The sequence below is a fragment of the Colletotrichum navitas genome, assembly GCF_030913465.1.
Source record: "Colletotrichum navitas strain CBS 125086 chromosome Unknown LY79scaffold_53, whole genome shotgun sequence".
Lineage (NCBI taxonomy): Eukaryota > Fungi > Ascomycota > Sordariomycetes > Glomerellales > Glomerellaceae > Colletotrichum > Colletotrichum navitas.
In genome coordinates this window covers 117,358-141,334 of record NW_026850599.1, presented here as the reverse complement: position 1 = coordinate 141,334, position 23,977 = coordinate 117,358, and the positions used below count along the sequence as shown (strand labels likewise).

At 58.1% G+C, this 23,977-nt stretch overlaps 9 protein-coding genes across 9 annotated transcripts; 4 read left to right on the top strand and 5 right to left on the bottom strand.

Moving 5' to 3' along the window:
- Positions 1-458: 458 nt before the first annotated feature.
- On the bottom strand, positions 459-1,910 carry LY79DRAFT_705327 (fungal cellulose binding domain-containing protein). Its single transcript, XM_060565005.1, has 7 exons — positions 1,506-1,910; positions 1,307-1,442; positions 1,212-1,256; positions 1,052-1,122; positions 765-988; positions 606-653; positions 459-548 (listed from the first exon to the last, which is right to left on the bottom strand). Exons 1-7 carry the CDS (start codon positions 1,654-1,656, stop codon positions 537-539), a joined length of 687 nt encoding a protein of 228 aa, XP_060411647.1. The 5' UTR covers positions 1,657-1,910; the 3' UTR covers positions 459-536.
- Positions 1,911-3,728: 1,818 nt separating this feature from the next.
- LY79DRAFT_298857 (uncharacterized protein) lies at positions 3,729-4,515 on the bottom strand. The gene has a single exon (XM_060552271.1). It carries the CDS (start codon positions 4,219-4,221, stop codon positions 3,763-3,765), a length of 459 nt encoding a protein of 152 aa, XP_060411646.1. The 5' UTR covers positions 4,222-4,515; the 3' UTR covers positions 3,729-3,762.
- LY79DRAFT_560955 (uncharacterized protein) lies at positions 4,506-5,317 on the bottom strand. The gene has a single exon (XM_060558379.1). It carries the CDS (start codon positions 5,164-5,166, stop codon positions 4,672-4,674), a length of 495 nt encoding a protein of 164 aa, XP_060411645.1. The 5' UTR covers positions 5,167-5,317; the 3' UTR covers positions 4,506-4,671.
- Positions 5,318-8,644: 3,327 nt separating this feature from the next.
- On the top strand, positions 8,645-11,091 carry LY79DRAFT_560949 (general substrate transporter). The gene is made up of 4 exons (XM_060558378.1): positions 8,645-9,180; positions 9,275-9,563; positions 9,721-10,574; positions 10,663-11,091. The coding sequence occupies exons 1-4, from the start codon at positions 9,055-9,057 to the stop codon at positions 10,987-10,989; spliced, it is 1,596 nt and encodes a 531-aa protein (XP_060411644.1). The 5' UTR covers positions 8,645-9,054; the 3' UTR covers positions 10,990-11,091.
- A 631-nt stretch (positions 11,092-11,722) lies between these two features.
- Positions 11,723-13,673, top strand: LY79DRAFT_298819 (uncharacterized protein). The gene has a single exon (XM_060552270.1). The coding sequence runs from the start codon at positions 11,957-11,959 to the stop codon at positions 13,448-13,450; it is 1,494 nt and encodes a 497-aa protein (XP_060411643.1). The 5' UTR covers positions 11,723-11,956; the 3' UTR covers positions 13,451-13,673.
- A 743-nt stretch (positions 13,674-14,416) lies between these two features.
- LY79DRAFT_560946 (uncharacterized protein) lies at positions 14,417-14,788 on the top strand. Its single transcript, XM_060558377.1, has one exon. It carries the CDS (start codon positions 14,474-14,476, stop codon positions 14,756-14,758), a length of 285 nt encoding a protein of 94 aa, XP_060411642.1. The 5' UTR covers positions 14,417-14,473; the 3' UTR covers positions 14,759-14,788.
- A 1,638-nt stretch (positions 14,789-16,426) lies between these two features.
- On the top strand, positions 16,427-18,331 carry LY79DRAFT_520462 (carotenoid cleavage dioxygenase 1; the record flags this gene model as incomplete). The annotated part of the gene is made up of 2 exons (XM_060555242.1): positions 16,427-16,555; positions 16,613-18,331. The coding sequence occupies 2 exons, from the start codon at positions 16,427-16,429 to the stop codon at positions 18,329-18,331; spliced, it is 1,848 nt and encodes a 615-aa protein (XP_060411641.1).
- A 916-nt stretch (positions 18,332-19,247) lies between these two features.
- Positions 19,248-22,244, bottom strand: LY79DRAFT_298756 (uncharacterized protein). Its single transcript, XM_060552269.1, has 2 exons — positions 21,815-22,244; positions 19,248-21,504 (listed from the first exon to the last, which is right to left on the bottom strand). Exons 1-2 carry the CDS (start codon positions 22,160-22,162, stop codon positions 19,459-19,461), a joined length of 2,394 nt encoding a protein of 797 aa, XP_060411640.1. The 5' UTR covers positions 22,163-22,244; the 3' UTR covers positions 19,248-19,458.
- On the bottom strand, positions 22,245-22,737 carry LY79DRAFT_298755 (uncharacterized protein). Its single transcript, XM_060552268.1, has one exon. The coding sequence runs from the start codon at positions 22,582-22,584 to the stop codon at positions 22,327-22,329; it is 258 nt and encodes an 85-aa protein (XP_060411639.1). The 5' UTR covers positions 22,585-22,737; the 3' UTR covers positions 22,245-22,326.
- Positions 22,738-23,977: the final 1,240 nt, after the last annotated feature.

The following is a 23,977-nucleotide window of genomic DNA, read 5'->3' as shown; positions in this document are numbered from 1 at the left end:
CCTTTCGAGAATGTTGGTGGGTGTAGGACGGGCTGTTCTCGAGAGCGTTCTCGTCACTTCGCAAAGCATATACAAAGCATGTAGCACCGGGTAGCTATTGAACCGCGAGAACGCGGGCGCCAAATCACCGTTGGTCAACGTTCCCAGCCATTCACCATGTTTCGAGTTTACGGCGCGATGAAACGCCCACGTGGGTTTGGATGCTTAGAATCCCGGCCAGCGGCCATGAGACAGACCGGTCAGGAACAGCGGTTGGGTGCTTTGGTGTCTGAAAACATGCGGGGTCTTGGTTTATATTTCCATCTTCAACACAAGTGCGAGCGTAATAGACTCCAACATCGACGCGAGGCCAAGGCTTATTATCTGGTCTGCTTTGGCCCGACTACTGGTTGAGGGGTTTTCTTGGACAAGCTTCCCAGTATTCCACACAAGAGTTGAACTCCCCCCCCTCCCCCCCCCCCCCTTGGCGAGGAGACTACCTTTCGAGCACGCGATGTCTTATGTCTTTTTCTTCACGAATGGTAGCGGCCACAGAACTAGCACGTCCACTAAGGATGATCGGTTAGTCCATGCGGGCACCCCTAGGACGAATTTCAGAAACTTACCTCCTTGCCTCCAGGGACCTCGTACGAAGTGAAGCCAGGTTGGTAAATCTGCAAAAAAAGAGGAACAAAAACGAAAATCGTCAGCCGGTTGCGCCCTCTGCCCACACGGCCCACACCTTGCTACCCCGCCCCCTTGTCTTCCAGGGGGAATATACGTACGTTGGCGGTGTATCCAGGGTCGGTGTTCTTGAAAGCTCCAGGGATGCTGAGAGTCGGCGCGAACGAGCTGGCCGGGGCGGAGCTGCCCGTCACGTTGATCTGCGCGCACGAGATGTAGAACTGAGGAATGCCAGCAGGCCACGGGTTGTGGATGCCGATGTTGTGCACGCGCAGCAGGTACTCGCCGTTGGGGAGACACGTCGGGATCGTGTGCTGGTAGGTCACTAGAGGCGCGCCGGTCAGCCTCGAGACGTCACGTCAAAGTGCGGACGCCCTCTTGTTCATACATCTCAGGGGCCACGATGCCTGGCCGTTGGAGAAGGTCGGGCCGAAGTCCTTGAACTTGGCCCATTTACCGCTTTTTTTTTTTCAAAACAAGTCAGCATTGAACCCTGGCTGTTTCGACGCGCAAGGCGCCCCCTTTCAAGCGACGCGGGGTCCGCATACCTTCCGTCGTAGTCCTGCACGTGGGAGGGGGCCTTGGAAAGGAAGCTGGGCACGCGTCAGCAGGTGCGTCGAGTGATTCGTCTCACTAGACTGACAGAGAGACGGGGCCCTGGTGGTAGACGGCGGTGTCGAGGGTGAAGGTGAAGGAATCACCGGGCTTGACGTTGACCACCGTGGTCTGCGCACCGCTGCCGCCACCCTCGTTGCAACGCAGGTCGTTCGAGGCGAGGTCTAGAGAGCGTCAGCGGTTTTACTCCCACACACGCACAGGCGGCGTGCCTGGGGTGCGCTTACCCGTCACCGGGGAGTTGTAGTTGGTGTTCTTCCGGATGTGCTCGTAGACGCCGTACTTGGTGGAACCAACGGACAGCTGCTGGAAGATGTAGTGGCCCGAGACTTCGGTGACGGCCACCGACAGGGCGGCTGCGAGGGCGAGGAACTTCATGATGGACAGTGTTACCGGTAGGAGGGAGAGTTGTTGACTGAGCTTGGTATCTGAGGTTGGAGGCGTGAGATGAAGAAGGAGAAGGAGAAGACTGTGCTGGGGCCTCCTTTATGATCACAGACGTCGACAGATAGGAACATGACGACATCCCACACAACCTTCCGTGGACTGTAGATTAAGCGGCCCGGAGTCCCTGCTTCCCTACCACAGTCCCAGGGAGAGCGTCGATCATTGGGAGGGTACGACGATCCACGGCAGCGCGGCCAGCTCTTGGCGGTAGAATCACTACACGCGTTGCCAAGGGGTGCCGGGGCACATTAGTCGCGGGCGCTGGGCCGCGTGACAGTCCTGCCGGTAAGTCGGAGACGGTACCGAACGACGTGGCTCCCCGGTTTGCCATCTAGCTGACCAATGCCGAGGATTGTGCCGAGAGGCACGCAAGGAACGTCATGGATGTAGAGGCCAAAGAACCGAGTCTGAAGAGCAAGCTGCTCCGTTTCCCATTAGGGCGGGCGGGCGGTTTCCACATCCACCCACGTGTCTCCATACATCGAGCCCAAGGAGGTGGTCAGAATGGGACTCTTTTGGCGTTTCGGAGACCTTGCTTTACAACGGAGAAAGAAAGGGCCCATCACGAAGGCGGCAAAGATGGAGTGTCGCGAGTATGCGGAGGGACGGATGCAGTCAAGCGCCAGGAGGCACCCAGCCCGTGTCACTGCTCTACGCTGGGGATCGACATGAAGGCGGGTCTTCTATTTGCCGGGAATAAAAGCACATCTAACTTGCAATCTACTTAGGTTAAGCTTGTCGGGGATTACCATTTAGCCGCCGCATCACTTGACATGCTGCCGTCCTACGTTGATTTAGACCGGGGTTTGACGTATCGCACGGGTGAATGAATCATATCCAAGCAAACGGTCTCCAAGGTCCGAAACAGGACGGAAGAAGAAGGTAGTTTTGTCTGTTTGTCAGTAGCTCCCTTTTGCCACCACACGACACGGAACTGATTGACAGAGCGGGCCACCACGAACCCTCGTGGCGAGCCACGCATGCTGATGAAAATGATACTTGGACGAACGAGCTACGCCATGCTTGGACTTTTGATCAGTATGAAACAGTAACGTCATCTGTGAGATGCTTGTATGACGCCGTCATCGTCGCGTCAAAGGCGGGCGCGAGGGAGCCCGCTGCGACACGAAGGTCTACAGAGCCGGAGCCAGAGCCTCCGAGATTGAGCGGAGCCTGCTTCTGTCCGCCAAGGGACCGACAAAATTTGCGGGAGATGCTAGAAAAGATGCGAATTGTTAGTGATTGGGTGACGAAAAATTCCAAGCAGCTGTGAGCGGCTCTCAAACACAAGAGACGGGGGGCGGGGCAGACGCTCTAGGGTCCGCGATGATCCGCCATGTTCAAGGCAGCCTTCGGCCATTTTTAAACTCTCCCAGCCAGAGAGCCGGGCCAGACGCCAATTTTTATTTAATCTCAGTTGACGGCAAGGCCTTTCCGCTCTCGAATGGAATGCCGTACCCGAGTGCCGGTATTTGAGCGGAGCCGCCGACCGTCTCGGACCTAAAAGTGGGCCCCAGCGGCGGTGGCACCCGGCACCGGAGCTTGCGGAGCACCCCGGGGTTCTCCTCTCTCAAGAAATCACCGTGTCCGAGTTCAGGGAGTCCGATTGGATTCATTTGATTTTTTGTACCAGATCGTATACGTCAAGCGATGGTTGATGGTTACATGACCCGGACTGGCAAGTTCGAGGGCCCGATGGTTTGGTCAGGAGGTTAGAGATATCCGAGACGACGGGGACATCGTCATCGTCCCCCGCCTTATGGATCTGCGGAGAGAGCGTGGGAACAGAACGAACCCGGGGGAAAATGACTGATCTCATCTCAATCTGTCGTCAACATATTACAGCGCGGGGTCGGCGTTCGCCCTCGATGCTCCATCTCGACACCCCTGTCTGGTATCCAAAGGAATCATCGGCCCGATTCTTGTATCTCGGAGAGTCCGCACGGGCTCTTCGCGACGTGGTGGTCTGACCCGGCAATAGGATAGATATCCAAGACTCTCCAGCGACGCCTTGTAGGACTCCCTGCTGGAGTCTGTTCATGAATGCTGCCCATGTATCCAAAGACATGTTGGCGGTTCGAGGAGTGGCGTGCCAGGAACATCCGTCACGTCTGGGAGTGGCCGAAGATTGGTCGTGGCAGTCTCGCGTCTCACCTGCCGATCACGACTAATGAGGAGAGTTTGGACTTCAGAACGCGCAGTGCGGTGACTCCACGAGAAGCACGTCACTGGCGAATCTGGAGCTTCTCTCGATGATGGCACAAGCCCGCAGGCTCGGCTCATGCAAAGAGACGAACACCGGAGACTTTGAACTTCACGCGGGATCTCGGGTGACTGGCTGCAGCATGATAGCTCAATGAGCAGAACCGGTGCTGGAAGTAGCCCACGACGGCCTGGAGCTGGCCGTTGCTTTCCGTCCTTCTGCCCGACATGACAACAAGGCCAAGCAACGCACACCTCAAGAAGCTCTCCCGGGCCGTCGTTGCCTTCTGCCATTTGAACAGGAATCCGATCGGCATGTGTGCTCTCACTACGTAGCACACCGGCAGACACCAAACTCCCACAACAGGGTCAAGGAAATACCCTGGAGACGGCTTAGGGCCCGGCCCTGGCTATTGCAAGCGCTCTCCGCAGCTTGAGCGTCCGTCGTGGACACGATCCAGACCTGCGTGGCCGTCCCCAGGCTCCCCGGAGACTTGAAAGCGTGGACGACACAGAGCGCGAGCGCCGCAGCCCCTCCAAGGCCACATCAGCCTGTCGGTAGCCGTCCGAAATCCGCAGGGGGGGGGGGGGGCTCTGGCAATAGCTTCGTTGCTCGTGATCTACAGGCGTAGCTATTCACGCCTGGTGAACAGGAGTCGAGTCGGACGACGGAGACGTCGCTGGAGGCGCACATGGAAGGATTCCGAGCTCGGGCAGGTTCGGCCTGACGACATGGTTCATCTCTTAAGGAGGGTGCGTCATATTCGTTCGCAAAGCTCCGGGACGATGAGGAACCCGCGCGCCAGCTCGCACCGACCGGGGGGGTTCTCTGGGTCTCCCCACCGCAACTGAAGCTGTCAGCGCCAGGTTCCGAGTCGCGAACAGCATGGCCGACACGCGAGCGGTCAACCGCAGGGAGGGCTCCGGGGGAAAATGACCCCGCGTTTCTGGAGATATCGGGCCTTTAGTGGAACTGTCTCGGGAGGGGGATGACATGTGGGTGGATTGGTTATATGCGCCCGCTGGCGCGTGTTGAAGAAGAAGAAAATAGTGTTCGAGCCCGCCGCAGCATGCCATGCCATGGTGGTTCGGACCGGCGACGCCTTCGGACTGCCAAGCGCGGGGAGCGTGTGGGCTCCTTTTGTTGGGCCGGTGATGTTGCCGTGGCTGGGGCGACGAGTCTCGACGCAGCCGACCGGGCTGGTTATGGATGAGGGCGGAAGAGCAGGCTGGAAGCATCCAGACGGACAGTCGTACGAGGCGGATTGCGATGCCTGCAGACCTCTCTCGGTCTGTACTTGGTACGGAGCCCACCGCACCTAGACACTTTGGTGCAGTCAGGTGGAGAAAGGCACGAAGAAGGCCCGAAGAAGCCAGCGGGTATGTGGGCGACTGCGAGGAGACCCGATTGGCCAAGGGGGGGGGGGGGGGGGGGGGGTTGGTGTTCCAACGAAGCTTTGGACTGGTTGTGGACGTTGGCCGGGATGAGAGTCAGGACGGACCTGACCCAGTGGGCCGGGATGAGAGAAGTTGGTTTTGCAGGTCGTCGACAAGCGAACGGCACACCGGACGGGGATGCGAGCTGCGGCGGCATCTGTCAACAGCCGCTTCGGCCTTTTCCTACGGCACACCAAGGTAGTGTACACTAGGAACGGTGCCGTTTAGTTGGCAGCGGGCACCGGGATGACAAAGAAGGCGCAAAGGGCACGGGGTCGGCAGTTGGAAGAGACATTGCATGGTGGCGGCGACTAAGACCGGGCGTAGGAGCGGAGGGAGGGATGGATGGAGGGATGGATGGATGGATGGATGGATGGATGGATTACGGTGAACTGCGAGACTCGAGGTGGGTGTGAGGGCGCCGAATCACAGGATTGGCCGTGAGCGGTTGATGCAAGACGCTAACGCTGGAGGGAGGGAGGAAGGTCAGTCGACGATCCAAGGGTCGATGCCTGTTGGTTGGGCCAGCCAAGGCAGCATTTCACTCGTAGCTGACGATGATGGGCAAAACGGGAATATGCGTTGGATGTGCTATCATGCAGCCCTCTCCGAACGGGAGCATATGACATGCGCGGACGACGGGGATTTGAGCGAGAACACACACGAACGTCTCTCCCCCCTTCCAACTTGGCGCTCACTAGTAGTACTTCGCACATTGGCGCATTACATTGTGGCGCTCGAGATGGAAAGCGAAATCCAGCCTCATGATAGATATAGCGAGAGAAACAGCGGGAGAAATGAAGGGTGCGATGGCGGCGAATGACAGAGGCGAAGACACAAACATTGCGGGGGGCAGCGGCGTAAGTTGTAGTGTATGCATACATAGTATCCGTATGTATAAGTGAAATGCCAAGGGGGGGGGGACGTCGACAGCTAGGAAACGGGCCGAAAGGGAGTTTCGACGAGCGAGTCGACCGTGACCGGGGGGCCTCGACATGGTAGCAGTACATCTTGCATGACATTCTTATGGTTATCGATCACCCACCCCTTGATTGGTATGTAGCGTGCGTGGTGTACTCCGTACAGACTCACGGCACCGGCGACCCTGACGCGCTGAAGATGCACGGCGGGCATGTTTCATGTCGTGTGACTTGGAACGAGAGGATGAGATGTCGTCGCATGGCGGGAAAAAAAAGAGTGAGTGAAGCTGTCAAGACTGTACTCACTCAGTGTGCAGTGCGAGTGAGAATGAGAGTGAGAATGAGATTGAGAATGAGATTGAGAATGAGAGTGTGAATGAGAGTGAGAGTGAATGTGAGAATTGTGGAGAGTGAGAACGAATGTGAGAATTGTGGACAGTGAGCGTGAGAAGCGAGACTACAGCACGTACAGCCAGCCAGCCCGTTGCACCAAGTGCATGTCCGTAACTAAGTACACGCACTTGGTGAAAATAGTCATGAGAGATTAGCAAGTCAAGCCTTGGACGAGAGTCTTGGGGACGGACGGGGCGTTCTTGGCTGCAGGTTCTATCTACTCCGCATCCGTGGTCTTAGGTCTACGAGTACCTACATACATGGACGCGGCGAAGGACTTTTTTTCACCAGCGTCTTCCTGGGGTCTTCTTGGCTGTTGCTTGTTCACTGGAGCAAATCCTGGTGCCCGCATGGCCATCGGCCCATCGTCCAAGCACGAGACGCCCCCGATTCCCCATCTTTTGGCGGCGGCGTGGCCGTTCACCATCCATCCATCTGGGCCATAACCCCCCATCGTTGGCTAATGAAGTAACCATAATCGTATTTTTATTACGGATACTGATGCCCATTATGCAGTTTACTACTATACTACATATGTACGGGCATCATGACTGCGCTAGTGGCCCATGTCGCCCTTTTCTTCGCTCTCTTTTTCTCCATCGGCGGTGGGGAGTCTGCCCACTGTTCTTTTTTTTATTTGATTTTTTTCCCCCTTCATTCCGTCGACATCCATTGACGTCGAGAGTAATACGACTAGACTAAACTGCCGAATCTCAATGTGCTCGCTTTTTCCAACATTTCCACAAGACGCTCCGCCGTGTACCGTGTACATAGATGGACGGCTCATGAAGACCTGGCCACACAACTCACTCTCCACGCGGTGGCATCCAACGGCATGAAGTCCGGCACACACACACTCACACACTCACACACGCACTCAACAGTCTGGTCAAAACGAGAGCCGTCTGGGTAAGCGATCATCACCCAATGTACCATGTACATCCCCCTCTTCCCCCTCCCCCCACCATCTTCCCCCCCGTTTCTCCAGAAAACCTTGTCGAGCAACTGGGAAAACCGAGTCGTGGGGATCCCCCAAGGCACGGTCTCACAGACGTTTATGACGCGCCACAGCGAGGGCGAAGAGAAAAGTCTTCTCGTCCTGACGGTCTCATGTCCGCAGCGTACACCGCACACCGCACACCAGCGCCATGGTTGGTCGTCTTGATCGGTGCCAAGCCGATTCCAATCTACATTATACCGCTGTGTACACCATGGTGAACTGCGACGTGGACTGCTGCATCATCCTCACATCGGACCTCGCACTATCAGACTACGGTAGTTTACCATCGTAGAGCTGCCTCAACGGTACCCCAACGGCCAAGAGACGCGCCGCATGAGATGGTGGCCTACCTCATACTGCTGCTCACTCTCTCTCCCTCTCTCTCTCGGTCTCGCTGTCGAGAAACCGTTGATTTGGCACCGTCAGACCGCCGCCATCTACCCCAGAATCCCCCCCCGTCCTTCACACCCTCCAATCGCTGCTAGTGCCGGCGTCCTCTCCTCGCCTCTCCACCCCCTGCTGGGGCTCGTTGTCGGGGTTGTGGGTGCCCCATGGGACCCGTTGGCTGCGACTCTACCAAACAAGCAGTCTGGTGTAGGTACACTACTTTGTACAGGGGTTTTGGTTTTATGCTGCACTGCTTTCCAACTCGTTCCGAGATCGCCACAACTTGTTCAAAGTATCTGGTACACCTCCATCGCCCGCCGCTGTTATGGCATATGCATGACACGCGCATGATTAGCCATGTACCTGGTTCAACGCCCTGTTCACCCCATATGCAACCAGCTTCCTCACCTCTCTCTCTCTCTCTCTCTCTCTCTCTCTCTCTCGCTTTCTCTCTCACTGAGATCCCACAGTAATAACCTCGTGATCATCGCACCGGCCCTACCGTGGCATGTTTAATGGCTCTACCCCACATCGTTTGTCTGAACTTGAGGCCAATGACCCCCCTTCCCCCTGTCTAGAAAACTCGGTTGCCCTTGTCATGGCCTGCCGCATACACATTGGAAGATCAAAGTAGAGAGAAAGAGAGAGAGAGAGAGATGCGGTTGTGTCCGTCTCCCCGCGTCCCCCCCCCCTCGGGGAAGCTTCTGCGGGAACTCCGCGTCGTGTCACACACACTCTGCGGAGAAGTTTATATCTTCGTCCTCCCCTCGCTCCTCTCTCCCGTGAGATGCTCCCCGAACGCTTCTTGTTGTCACTGCCGCTATCGTGCCCAAGCCTCCCCCCCCCGCCGGTGCCCAACACGCAAGACGATATCTTGAGAAGTCTGCAGCCTTTTTTGGCCTACTCTCTTCTCTCCCCCTCCAACTTGCTTGGCCATTGGAACCGGCCAACACCTCCAAACCACCGCAGCCGCGCCTCCCCGTCGTCATCATGGCTATCAAGCCCGCCGGCGTGCCGGGCAAGACCTGGCCCGCCATCGCCATTGGCTTCTTCGTCGCCTTCGGAGGTCTGCTTTTCGGCTATGACACGGGCACGATCAATGGCATCCTCGAGATGGTACGTCGATTGCGCGCGCGCGCGCCCGCGCCCACTCTGCATTTGGCTTGAAAGAAAACGCGCCTGCTAACTGTGCTCCCCCCCCTCCCTCCAGACCTACTGGCAACGCCTCTTCAGCACCGGCTACGTGGACACCAAAGGCCATCCCGACGTCTCCCCGTCCCAGGAGTCCGCCATCGTCTCCATCCTCTCTGCCGGCACCTTCTTCGGCGCCCTGGCCTCGCCTCTCCTGGCCGACTCCATCGGACGTCGCTGGGGTCTCGCCGCCTCCTGCTGGGTTTTCAACCTCGGCGTCGCTCTCCAGACCGCCGCCGTCGACATCCCCCTCTTCCTGGCCGGCCGCTTCTTCGCCGGCTTCGGTGTCGGTCTGATCTCCGCATTGGGTGAGTCTTTTCTCTCTCTCTCTCTCTCTCTCTCTCTCTCTCTCTCTCTCTCTCTCTCTCTCTCTCTCTCTCTCTCCCCCAATCGTAGACCCAAGGCCGAGCAGGACAGGAAAAAAACAAAAACAAAAAAAACTAACCTTGTCGTGTCATAACAAAGTCCCTCTCTACCAGTCCGAGACCGCCCCCAAGTGGATTCGCGGTGCCATTGTCGGTGCCTACCAGTGGGCCATCACCATCGGTCTGCTCCTGGCCGCCATCATCAACAACGCCACCCACAAGCGTCAGGACACGGGCTCCTACCGCATCCCCATCGCCGTCCAGTTCCTCTGGTCGATCATCCTCTTCGTCGGCATGCTGATCCTGCCCGAGACCCCTCGCTTCCTCATCAAGCGCGGCCGCCTCGAAGACGCCACAAAGGCCCTGGCCAAGCTCCGCCGCCTGCCCGAGAACGACCCGTACGTCGCCGAGGAGATTGCCGAGATCAAGGCCAACCACGACTACGAGTCCAGCATCGGCACCGCCACCTACCTCGACTGCTTCAGGCCCCCCGTGCTCAAGCGCCAGTTCACCGGCATGGCCCTCCAGGCCCTCCAGCAGCTCACCGGCATCAACTTCATCTTCTACTACGGCACCACCTACTTCGAGAACTCGGGCTTCTCCAACAGCTTCGTCATCGGCATGATCACCTCCTCCATCAACGTCGTCTCCACCCTTCCCGGCATGTACGCCGTCGACCGCTGGGGCCGCCGCCCCCTGCTCCTCTGGGGCGCCGTCGGCATGTGCGTCTCGCAGTTCCTCGTCGCCATGCTGGGCACCTTGACCACCAGCCAGGACGCCGCCGGCAACATCATTGTCCTCAACATGCCCGCCCAGAAGGCCGCCATCGCCTTCGTCTGCATCTACATCTTCTTCTTCGCCTCCACCTGGGGCCCCCTCGCCTGGGTCGTCAACGGCGAGATCTTTAGCCTCAAGACCCGCGCCAAGTCTCTGTCTCTGTCGACCGCCACCAACGTAAGTCATATACTACACACTCTCCAACCTCTCCACACGTCCGTGACTTGCTAGATTTTCCCCCTATATGCTAACAATCTCCCCCTAGTGGCTTCTCAACTGGGCCATCGCCTACGCCACCCCCTACCTGGTCAACTACGGCGACGGCTACGCCAACCTGCAGTCCAAGATCTTCTTCGTCTGGTTCGGCGCCTGCTTCATCTGCATCGCCTTTGTCTACTTCTTCATCTACGAGACAAAGGGCCTCACCCTCGAGGAGGTCGAGGAGCTGTACGCCGAGGTCAGCGTCGCCAGCAAGTCCACCAACTGGAAGCCCACCACGACCTTCCGCGACCGCCAGGCCGCCGACGGCGACAAGGCCGTGCCGCAAAGCGACGGCGACGCCGCTCACCACGAGAAGACCGCCTCTGCTTAGATATGCTGTCCAGTGTGTGTGCGTGTGTGTGTGTGTGTGTGTGTGTGGGCGGGGAAATAGTAATGAAAAAAGAGAGGTCTCCTTGCGCGCGCGCCTCATGGACACATAGAGATGGGCGAGAGGATGCGAACCCGCCCGGTTTTTACATATTTCCGAGATACCACCATAATCGCTTACATGATATTTTGTCGCTGCCAAAGAAGCGCGTTTGAAAACGTGAGAGAGAGAGGCTGTGGCCAATGCAGAGATTATACACCGTCGTCTTCCTGGACGTCACACGGCTCCGGTCCTCCGTTTGAGTTCTTCTGTATAATTTGTGAGAACATTTGGAACATGTAGAACGACAAGAATCAAAAGCCGTTCCTTGTCTAAACTGCCAAAGTCCTCCCTGGCCGACCTCGTCCGGACAAGACCGTCCCTTGCAGCTGTTGACTTCCAACCCTTGGGCGGCCCGGCATTCTCTCTCGACCGCAGGACTCGACCTCTTTGTTCCCGTCATGGCATGCCCGCCGGTTTCGGTTGATGACCTATTCACATGGGCCACCGGGAGGCCTATTGTTTGGGCTCGAGGGCCTTCACAAAGAAGCCTGGCCCGTCATTCTTGCAATGGTCTTGACGGCCCTGGCGCTCCCTATTCAACCCCATTTCGCTTTACCATGACTGTCCGATTGGAGATGTCATCAAGAGGGTCATGGGAACCAAACACAGCACACCCTCACCCCTGGGGTCGCCTTTGTTGTCGTAACGACACGATACAATTGCTCTTGCGCGCTTAAATGGACGTGTTTCCGCTGCTTCCAACGGGGGCGAGCCACTCCTATATGGCCTTCCTTCAGATTCGGCACGTTTGCGAGCGGGCTTCAAAGTGCAAATTGACCTTCGGACCAAGACACAAGACACAAAGCAAAAAGAACGTCGCCGACTACCTCGTTCGACCCGAGCAGCATCACCAGCATCACCAGCAGCCATGTGCATCAAGCATGTCCAGTTCTACGAATGCCCCTCCGAGCCCATCAAGAACCCGCCCGGCCAGAACCCACCCAAGAAGCACCGCGTCAGGGCCAACATCCTCTGCTCTCAAGTGTTCCCGTGCCCGGCGCCGCAGTGGGAGAAGCGCCTGAGCCGGTACGCCTTCATGTGCCCGGCCTGCTCGGGCGAGTCCCCCGCCGTGCCGCGATACACGCCCGTCAGCGACGAGTGGACGCGTGACGAGCTGCAGGACGAGGCCTGGGTCCAGGGCTACCTGTCCGAGTACTGCCACGCCGTCCTGCTCTGGGTCCGGGGCCGGTGGGGCGCGGGCGACGACGACGCGGCGGTGGCGGCGGAGGCGGCCGAGTCGTGGCTCAGCGCCTTCTTCATGGAGCGCCGGTGCAAGGAGAACGACCACCGGGTCGGGGAGTGCCGGTGCGAGGCCAACGGGCCGCTAGCCTACTTCTACAACCCGACCACGGCAGCCCGCCGTCACCTGACGGACCTGGCGGCGGACAAGCTCGAGGGGGACCCGCGCGTGCGGAGCCCAGCGATGCAGACCGTCCTGGCCAACCGCCACATGGCCCTCTCGGCCGTGTGCCGCGAGCGCAACCTCTACTTCAAGGACGGCATTTCGCGGCAGCCCTTCTTCTCGGAGAGGACCATCGGGCGGCGGCGCAGGATCCTCCAGAAGAGCCTGGGCGACGCCGCCAAGATGGCAGACAGGCTGATGCTGGAGAACGCCGAGAATGCCGAGGCCGCCGAGGAAGCGGCGGCGGCGGCGGCAGCAGGAGGCGGCGGATGGACGGCGGCACACACGCTGGAAACGGCGCGGGTGTCGAGGCGCGCCAGCCTCGTCAAGTTCATGGGGGAGGTCTTGCTGTACGACAACGGCATCTCCAACGGGCGCTTCAGCCTCGCCGTGTCATGGCTCGCGCACGTCATCCAGGTGCCGGCGTGGCGGACGGCGTCTCGGGTCGAGGGCCTGGAGAAGCTGGCGCGGGTGGCCAGCGGGATGGACCAGGTGTCGATGACCAGCCAGCCCTTCACGTGCCTCGTGCAGCTCGTGCAAAAGTACTACTTCGACAGGCGGGCGGAGTGGAAGGTGCAGGTGATGAAGTACAAGGCGCGGCGGGGCGTGTTCGATAGGGTGACGGCGCCCATCGACCCGTGGAGGGAGCTGGAGGACGAGGAAGGCTGGAGGAGCTGCAGAATCTGCAAGGGGGGGTTCTACGTGTCGCCTGCCAACATGACGGAGCGGTCGCACCCGGGGGTCGATATGGGGGACTATGGGGAGCCGGCGTGGCAGATGAAGGGTTGCTGGTGCATCTTCGGACGGCGCTGCCTGTTCGAGTGGATCACGGACACGAGCACGGAGGCCAAGGAGCCGGAGTGTCCCGGGTGCGGCATGCAGTTTCCGTTTCTGGAGTACCAGCTGGTGGAGGCCAGCACGGGGTATTCGATCCGGAACGATCCTCCGGGAGACCTGTAGCTCGGGGAAGAGGAGCCTTGCGAGGGCTGGTCTCTCTCGAGTGAGACACAGGAGAAGTGGCAGGTTTGGAACCAAGGAGTGTGGGATGTTTGAGTTTGTAGGCTAGCAATTGTTGTACAAATGTGCTCCACGACGACTTGTCGTGCAGGCGGGCTTGTAAGCATGCCGACTCTTGGTTGGGTTCAACGAAGCGCTTGTGAGAATAAACAGGTTCGTTCTGGGCTGAACCAGAACCGAGCGAGAGGCGTGATGTTGTGCAACGTCGATGTGGTGGAGTGGCTTCCCGTTCATGCCAGTCAGTCTCAGACCCGGCGCCGCGAAGACACCCGTCAGTGGGACCAAGCAAGCGAGCTGGTCGCATACTGGCGTGGCCTGTTGATGAAAGGCTTCGCGAGGGACAGGCTCTTTCTCTTTCTTCCATGCCACCAGGGGCTATAGCGAAGGCGTCAGACATGGGGGAAATGCGTCGGTCCGTGGCTGGCTAGGGTGCAACGAGAGAAGAGCGATATGCCATGGCGTGTCTCAAGGCCATGCGAGATGGGGTGCGGAATGGGCGGAAGCCAAGAAGTAGTTGTCAGCCATGGCGGAATGCAAGCGAGGCAGTCTGTAGTAGACGTGTATGTATGGTAGTTGGTCGTTGGTCGACTAGGTAGTCGACTTGCATGGGCTAAGGGCTTCTCGCGAGATGTTGCACGTGATTGGCTCGTCTACGTTAGCGTGCATATGACGACCAAGGAAGGAAGGAAGGAAGGGACCCATATTGCCCGATCAGTGTGGCTGTGGCTGGTGTGTGCCGTGAGGCGTGGCGTGACATGGCTAATGTGGCTAGTGTGGACAATGTGGCTGCTGTGGCTGTTGTGGCTGGTGTGAGTCCCTTACATTCTTTTCCATACGCCCGTCTTCCAGCGCCCCATGTTTCGTAGAGGTCTCAACCAATACACACACACACACACACACACACACACACACATGTACAATACATGCAAGTAAAACAGACGAACCAAGCCATCGGCGCCCACCTGCATGTTGAATCGTCCCAGCTGCGAGGTTCGGCTTTATTTTCTTTTCTTATTCCCCTTGTCGTCTTCCCTCGCCGGCCGAGAGATCCAGGGGAAACGAAAGATGGATCGCCGTGACATCCATCATCCATCGTCCACGGATCGGAAACCCACGAGGGACGTACACTACGTTGGGTGTGTGCCCCATGGGCCCGTCCCTCCGTCGCATCCATCTCATCTGACATTAGGCGAATGCGAGCAAGTCCAAGCCACATGGCCCACGTTGCATTGGGCGGCCTTTCTACGCTAGTGTCCAGTCTATGATGCACTACTCCGTACACGTCAGGTCATTCATTACACGGCAACGTCTTGCTCGACCTGACAGTACCCGTCCGTATCTATTTTTTTTTTTTTCCCTCTTCCATCATTGAAGTGGGAGGGAAATGCCACTCGCTCCGACTAGACTAGCTAGCTAGCTGGTTGTTTGGTTGGTTGGTTGGCTGGCTGGCATGATTCTGCAATAACCACAACAGAGCAAATCATCCCCATTTCCACATCGGACAATGCGGCTCGATGACGACGCCATGGCAGCCCAGTAGCGACACACGCACACTTCGGCCTGGCAAACACGCCGAATCGTCGGGCATGTCGATGGAATCAATGGATTAATCAATCATGACACCCGCGTCCATTTAACCCGTCGGCATCTCCACCGTTGGATCCCAGAGGCATTCACATTCATCCCGGCAACAATAATAACAACCACACAGCATCGCACACATTGTCTAGACTTTTGCCTGCCTGCCTGCTTGCTTGCTTGCTTGTCTTGTGTCACAGCACAACACGGACACCAACACATCCTCCGTCCAACGTCCCCGAAAGCTGTCTCGATCCGGCAACACGCCCGCATTAACTCATTGCTTGGTCCTGCAGCCTTTTGGCACCGTGTCCGTCGCCCGCTACGGCCGTACCGTTGTTCTGCCCCTCCTCCCCCGGCCCTTGGTTTATACCTTTCACCACCCGAGAAGCTCCTCAACCAACCGCAGACTCGTTGCTTTTCCGTCTTGGTGATTCGGACCCAAGAAGCTTTTTGATTTTTATTTTATTTTTCTTCCGCTTCCCCGCTCTCTACAATCTTTCCTCTCGGTGCCATCAATCTCTTGTTGCAGGCCCTCAACTCAACTCGTCTCATCTCATCTCATCACTCTGCCCATACTGGTTGGTTCACCCGTCTCTCTCTCTCTCTCCTCCTCTCTCCCGCCCCACCAACACACGGGCAAATACACACACCCACCCGCTCGTACGTCCGTAACTGGCCTTGACCGTCACCCAGTCAGTCTCCTTGGCGGCTCCCAGACGTACATTCCCACACACACGGTGCCAGCTTGTTTGCTGCATTGAATCCCCGGTGCTTGTGGCCCATATTCATATCCATCCATCCATCTCTCCGCCCCACCCCTCCATCTTCTACTTAAAGATCGCCATCGTCGTCCCTCTTTCCGGTTTCCCTGTTCTGCATATCACTAGGCCGTATTGGCCAGTTGATGACACGGCTAGGCCAGCAAGTTTCCCTTTCCGCTAACGTATCGACCCGGTGCAGCGTTTGACCTTTACCGAGCCTCACCCCGTCACACCGAACTCACCGAACTCACCGACCTTCACCACTCACTTGCACCGCCAACTTGGCTGCTTCCGGCTTAATATATTGTCCAAGTGCGCCCGTCCACTTTGCTTGTCGTTCGTTCCCTCCTTCCGCGTGTGTTTGTCTGGCTTTAAAAATCCCCCATTACCTCAACCAGGACAAGCACTCCATTCACAACCCTCAACTTCACCCTCTGTCTCTCTACGACCACATACTGACGAGAGCCCAGGGAACAATAGGGAGAGAGAGAGAGAGAAACGGTTAATCTCTGCTTCCTCGACGGACCGAGACATGTCCACCACAACTGTCATAGCCCCTTCGGCATCGGCAATCGCCATGGACACCGATGCCAAGGTGCCCGCAAGGACGGTGCGTCGGACGGTCGAGGACGAACCGGCAGACCGACAGACGTATGAGGAGAACCGCCGTAGGGCGCCTTACGACGAGTGGCCCAACGAGGCCGGCGTAAGTCCAGCCCCCCGCCGCCGCCTCTTTTAGACCGCACCTACTGATAAGCACCAGTTTGACGGCCTGACCGAGGAACGCGGCCCCATCGAGCTGACCGTCCAGGGCGACATCCCCGCCTGGGCCGCCGGCGCCCTCTACCGGACCGGCCCCGGCAGTTGCAAGATCGAAGACACACCCAAGGGCACCTATCACGTCTCCCACTGGTTCGACGGCCTTGCCCACACCCACAAGTTCGAAATTGTCGCCCCCGACGCTGCCGCTCCGTCGTCCAAGACCCGCGTGGTCTACTCCTCGCGCCGCCAGTCCGATGAACTCGTTGCCTCCATCAAGGCCGCCGGTCATCAGAACCGCTACACCTTTGGCCAAAAGGCCGACCCCTGCGTCGGCCTCCTCGGCAAGTTCATGGGCGTCTTCGCAAAGGGCACCAGCCCCAACATCTGTGTTGCCGTCAACGCCAATGTCCCCGGCTTCGTGGACAACGACAGAAAGACAAAAACATCATCATCGCCATCAACAACAACAATAACAACAACAACAACAACAACAACAACAACAACAGCCGACCAGGGTCACCGGAACGGCCGCCTTCGCAGCGTCTGGCTCTCTACCGACTCCAGCCCCATGCTGGAGATCGACTCAGCCACCCTCGAGCCCGTCGGCGTCGCCAAGCAGGACAAGCTGCACCCGGACCTGTCCGGCCCACTGTCCTGCGCCCATGCCCAGCGCGACCCGGCCACGGGCGACATGTACAACTTCAACCTCGCCCTAGCCATGTCCTCCACCTACCGCGTCTTCCGCACCAGCGCCGCCACCGGCAAGACCGACATCCTCGCTACCATCTCCAGCCCCGCTGCCAAGCCCGCCTACGTCCACAGCTTCTTCCTCACCCACAGTTTCGTCGTCCTCTGCATCCCCTCCTCCCACCTCGCCTACGCCGGCATGGCCGTCCCCTGGCATCGCAACATCCTCGACGCCATCGTGCCCTTCGATCCCGCCAACCGCTGCAGGTGGTACTTTGTTGACCGCCGCCACGGCCGCGGCCTCGTCGCCTCCTTCGACACCCCCGCCGGCTTCTTCTTCCACTCGACAAACGCCTTCGAGGAGCCCGCCCCGGGACCCGGCGCCGACGGCCTCCTCGACGTCGTCTGCGAGGCCGCCGCCTACCAGAACCTCGACATACTCTACAACCTGTACTACGACGTCCTTCTCAACCGCAACGGCGCCGCAGACAAGTTTTGGGCCGAGAAGGAGCGCTTCAAGACGGGCTACGCGAGCCTCCAACGCTACAAGTTCCGTCTCCCGGACCCGTCCCGGAAAGATACCACCCGCCCCACCCCCACTGCCGAACCGGAACTCGTCGTCTCAATCCCCGGCCCGCACGCCGGCGAGCTCCCCACCATCAACCCGGCCTACCTTACCCGCCGCCACCGCTACGTCTACAGCCTTACGGACCGCGGCCTCAGCACCCTCTTTGACACCATCGTCAAGACCGACGCCGACACGCGCGAGGCCCTGCTGTGGGAGTGCCCGCGCGCCCACACCCCCGGCGAGCCCATCTTCGTCCCCCGCCCCGCCGCCTCCGACGACGGCCCGCCCCTCGCCGAGGATGACGGCGTCCTCCTCAGCGTTGTTCTCGACGGCACCACGCAGCGGAGCTATCTGCTTTGCCTCGACGCCCGCTCCATGACGGAGCTTGGCAGGGCCGAGTGCGACTTCGCCGTCGGCCACGGCTTCCACGGCATCCACGCCCCTTCTGGTCCCGGTGCCGAGTGATGCTATTCCTGAACGGCGCTTGATCTTTTGTCTCCTCCTCCCTTCTCATCCACTCCTCTACTCCTCTCTCCTTCTTTTTTGGTCTCTTTCTACCATGACGCTTATGATGAAAACGAAATCTTCAAACCTTTTCTTTTTTTTCCTTTTTTTTTGGGGCGTTGAAAAGAAGACAACGATACTTGGGGGCATCGCGAGAGATTGGACACTCGTCACGAGGAATTATGGTCGTTTTCTCGCCTTCTTTTTTTTTTTTTTTTTTTTTTTCCTCTGGAGTTTAGTAGCCAGCCCAATGGAGGGATTGATTCGTCGTCCCGGGGGGAAGAGGCTAGGCGGTCCCCCCCTCCAACACACTCTTGATTGATCATGAAAGTCGGGGTTTCCTTTTCTCCCTTCTTTGGGTTTGCTGACGTGAGCAAGTGGGAGGGGCAAACTGATATTGTCTTTTTCTACAACTGCATGTCTGAGATTTTAGCCTTCGAGCAGCAATCAATCAGAACAGTTGTTTCCCCCCAACGCGTGGCAGGCCTCTTCATGATGTTGTTGCAGGCGCTATCCCAGGATAGAATGCTTGGGACGCTGTGCCTCTACCACGAACGAACCTTTCACCGTCGTGTGCCACGCGGAGAAGCATGCAGGCAGACAACATCCCACACTCCGTTCTCTTACACCGAGACACGACATGGTGCGATAGTAAGAGTCAACTAGAAATTATATTTGCGAGAGTGCGTCATTCTGTGAGACTGCGTCTAGCTGTAAAGTAGATGGCCACGGCGTTTGTAGCTATAACTGCGACGCCATGGCGTGGTTCCGTTTCTGGGCATGGATATAAATAGGTGGCCGGGGCCCGTAATGACAAAGGAAAGATATCGAATAATGAAGAGTGAACGCGAGCGCGGCGCGTACACCAGTAGGGGGGGTATCTCCAGCTCCCATCCTCAACTATGCCCAAACTACCCAGTATATCAACGCCGCACGTGTTTGCTTGCCCAAGGGATGAAAGACGAAAGAAAACAAAAACAAAGAAAAAAATGGGAAAGAAATAAGCGCCCCTGCTCCTTTTTTTTTTTTTCGCAATGCAGTTTGCAGAAAACTTTCGTGCCGATTCGTGTAAACATGGCCCTCCAATCTTACAATCCCCCCTGTAGACCATCTCGCAGCGCATCCACGTCGACTACGTCGGGCAGCACCTTGCTCGGGGGCCCGCGGCGTTGGTGAGCCGCCAGGTACTCTTGCAAGCCGGGAATGGCGCCGGGCTGGTTGATGCCCGGCGCTCTAACGACGTCCTTGTCCTTTTCCTTCCCGGCGCGTTTGGCCGGTGTCGGCGTTGGCGGTGCCGCTGTCGGTGTCGTCGCCCGGGATGCCGACGCTGCCGAACCTCCTCCGGTCCATGGCCGCCAGCTGACCCATCTGCCCAGGCCGCTCGAATGTTGAGAATACTGCGAATGCGTGCTCCCTGGCGAAGCGCTCCGGATGGGTGTCGACACCATCCTCGACACAGGTCTTCCGGCGAGACTATCGCGCAGCAAAACGTCGCTACGCTTGTCGCTGCCCCGTGATATAGTTGAACGTGCTGTGACGCCAGTAAACACGACTTCAGCCCCACCCAGCGGGCGGAATGCCAGTTGACTTGGCCGTATTTTGAGAGTGTGGATGTCCAGCCCCCCTGACAAGGACACGATAGATTCGTGGGAAACGGCGCGGTGCAAACGTCTCGGTGGCAGCTCCTCGTACTTGGAAAAGGAGGCTTCCGTTTCGGTTTCCGTCTCCGTCTCCGTCTCGACGTGGTCGTCGTTGGTCGTCAAAAAATCCGGGGCTTCTTCAGGACCGTTCTCTTCCCTTTCTTCCTCGATCGTGGACGAAATGTGCTGAGCCACATGCAAGGTAGGCGCTGCTGGTGGCGCCGGTGAAGCCACACTAAGTAGCTTGGGGGGCACTGAGAAGCTCCGGATCGACGCTTCCGAGAGGCGATGTCTGCGCGGGAGCTTCCACGTAGGCGAGGTCGGGTCCAAGCTCGTCGTAGGCGATGTAGACATGTCGGTCTCGAACGCCGGCCTGTCGAACATGGAATGACGGGGGTTCGACTGCGGCGAACTGGGGACGGACGAAAGCGCGAACTCGGAGGGTTGTTCCGAAAAGACGGACCACCGATTGGACGGCATCGAGATGGTCGACGTCGAGCCCTTGTGGGAGTGGGAAGCCAGAGGAGTCATCGGCGAAGGAGCGGGTCGCCATGCGGCCGGCGGCGGCGTCGAGGACCGCGAGACGCTGGCGGGCGGGACCACGGCCGGGTTCAGGCTGTGGCGTTTCTTCTTGGGCTTGGCCTTTTCCGCGACGTGGTAGTGGTGGTGAATGTGAAGCTCCTGGGAGATGTGCTGGGTCATCTCGCGGGGGTCTGGGCCGATTTCCGCGCGTAGCGTTGATGGGGCGCCGGCGCCGGCGTCCTCGTCGCCGATGGGCTGGTGGCACATCAGCTGGTCCCGCATAGCCTGGATCTCGTCGTTGGAGTTGATGAGCATTTCCCGCAGCTCGGCCATGCCCAGCTGCAGGTTCGCATTGTCCTGCAGGAGGTCACGGACAAAGTGGGAGACGACGCTGCTGGCGGGTTTGTCCGAGGTGAGAGACTTGGCCGCGGCAGCCCCCTTGAGGCGCCCGGCGGCGGTGTTGAGCTCCTTTTCCATCTCGCGCTGGCGCTCCATGCGACTGAGGACCTCGACGTGGCGCTCGCGCTCTTCCCTGGCCTCCTTTTCCATGCGCTCCAGCTGCTCCTGCAGGTCGGAGATGCCCCTCTCGGCCTTCTTCCACCGCTGCATGGCGGAGCGGGCCTCGGACTCGGTGGTGATGAGGGTGTTCTGCAGGCGGAGCTGCTCCTGTTCGAGGAGTGCAATGTGCCGTTCCATCTCGGCAGCGCGGGCGGCTGCACCCTCGAGGCGACGCACCGCCTGGTGGGAGGACAGCAAGGTCGCCTCGAGGGTCTGGATGCGGATGTCCGAGTCCTGGACGGTGTTGTTGAGCATTTCGAGCTGGTCGAGCAGGGAGCGGTTCTCCTCGACGGTCCTCGCGTTCTCGGCCTGCAGCTCCACCTTTTCGGATTCCAGCTGTTCAATGCGGGTGGTCAATGACATGCGGTCTCGTTCGGCGTCGGCCATGTATGCCTCATGGCGAGCAAGAAGGGCCTGGAGGGCAAAGGTCAGCAAGGTCATGTCGACATCATGTGCGTCACGACTGAGGAGGAAGGATCTCGGGCGGCTTTTGACATTTGGATAGAAAAGCAAAGTTTGCGGGCTGGAACTGTGCCGGGACACCCCATCTTGAACTTAATCAGTCAGGGAAATGAGGAGCTGGAATGTCTCGAGAGATTGACACGGGCTTCTGAAGCGGCGCAACTGGAATGTTCCCTGGATCGAGAGGAAGCTCGGACGAAGGGGGGAAAAATTTTATGTCGAAAAACCAAAAAGCAAAACAAGAAGCAGAGCGAAGACGTACCTTGCCCAGCTTGGCGGCGGTATGAACGTCCTTTTCGACCGTTTCGAGGACGGAGCGGCTGTGCCTCAAATAGACACAGTCGGTGCGACCACAGCAACACTGGATCCTAGAGCCGTCGTTCGGGCGTGCAGCGGGAGTTTGGATGAAGTCGGCCATTGCGTCGTCAGGGCCGAGCAGTCGGAAGTCATCGGCGGCGTTGCAGGAGTTGGTTTGGTCGGAAACAGCGGTGGCGGCGGTGTCAGTGTCGGTGTCAGTGTCGGTGACGGTGTCGGTGACGGTGTCGACATCTGAGGCGGTGTTGGGGTCTGGATCAGGAGTTGGACCTGGACTGGTACCGAGTTCTGCCATCGTTATTGCGGCAGAGAAGACGCTACGGCGGGCAGCATGCTGAAAGCCCACCCAGAGGCGAAGGCACGGGCTATGGGGGGGATGAGAGCGGGGGAGAGAGACGAGGGTTTTGTTTCGGTACCTTGTACTGTACCAGGGCGAGATCGTGGGACTGGCAGAGAAGGTCAAGGAGGGGGAGTTTGTGCGAGGCGTGGAGGGTCGGGCTTATGTTTATGTCGAGAGTGGGTGTCGTTGTGTTGTGCTGTGTTGTTGTGTATCGATATGTTTGGCTGGGTGTGACGCGATTGGAGGCCACCGTCAGCTGCACACTGCTGCAGAGAGGAGGAGGAGGAGCAGCACGAGGGGAATAACAGGACAGGGAGCAAGGAGTATTGGCCGGGTTGTGGTCGTTTATCGCGATGGTCACCCACTATCCAAGCCATCCAAGCGCGAATTGTGACCGGGGTTGGTGTGTCTGGGGCGAGCCGTTACTGGACAAGACAGGCCGTTGACGCTCTGCAGCAGCGGATGACAGCAGGGAGCAGGCTAGACCGGTGGAGGCCGACTGCAGTTTCTTTTTTTTCCGAGCCGAAATTGGGCTCATATAAAATATTGCAGGAAGAGGGGGGCAGAGAGTGGAAAAAAGGAAAAGAAAATTAAAAAAAAATCGATGAATAAAAGAGAGGGCGATAAGGATGACGGCAGAAGAGATTGGAACTAGAACGAGAATGCCGCCGCTGGGAACACGTGCTAGACGCGTTGATCGAAGAGTAGTGATATCCGAAAGTTTGCTCGCAGGAAGTGATGGTGTTGCATCGGGAGAAGACAAGACGTGTTTAGGTCCAGGTAAGGTCGACGGGACGGACGAAGGAAGAATTCAAATACCGGTAGGGAGAGACGAGAAACAAGAGACGAGAGACAGAATGACGACGTAGGGATGATGGTCTCAGGACGGCGAAGCGGGAGTTGAAAAGGATTCTGTGACGCGACACGGACGGGATGGTGACGAGGTACGGAGAGAGACTGAGAGGGAACATTGATTGATTCACTAGACAAGTACGTAGCTACTTAGGTAATATGACAAAAAAAAAAAAAAAAACCGACGAGCCGCAGGAGGAGGAAGGAGGGGAGGGGAGAGGAGGGGAGGCAAGGGACAAACAAGGAAGGGAAGGAGAAAGTGGTAATCGGCGGCAGGAACTGGTGGTGGTATAGCGCCAAAAAGGCGAAACCTGGTGGCAGCCAGAAAGAAAGCCGGTACCTGGCACTATGGGTATTTCGGTATGCAATCGAGGTACACAATGCATTGTTGCGATTCGTGTACGGATACGGATATCTCCCCCCGTCCTAGGGACCTACCTACCTACCTACCTACCTAGGTATTGCAAAAAAGTGCAGTACAGTACGGATACAGACTGGTAGGTGTAGGTGTAAGTGGATTGGATAAGCATGCAGGCAGGCAGGCAGGCAGGCAGGCAGGCAGGCACTTTCCGACAATACACCACTGAATGGTACTTTCCTCTTCAAAAGCGTAGGAAAATGGGAAGGGACACAAGCGTTCGCGGCGGACCAAACGGGTGGGTGCAGGCGCACCCTGCCCAAACAAGCCCAATCTGCGGTCCAAACCAGGAAACAACTCCACAGGGTACCCGCCAATCCAGGAACGCCGCCAGGAACGACCCCACCTGCTCAAATTCGTCCCTGCCGCCCTGTGCCCTGTGCCTTGTGTCCGTGCTCTGTCTGCAAAGTACGTATCTGCTTACTCACCTGGAAAAAAATCGGGCAGTTCATACAGGTACGTATCCGTACATCTCAGACTTACCTCTATGAGTCGACATC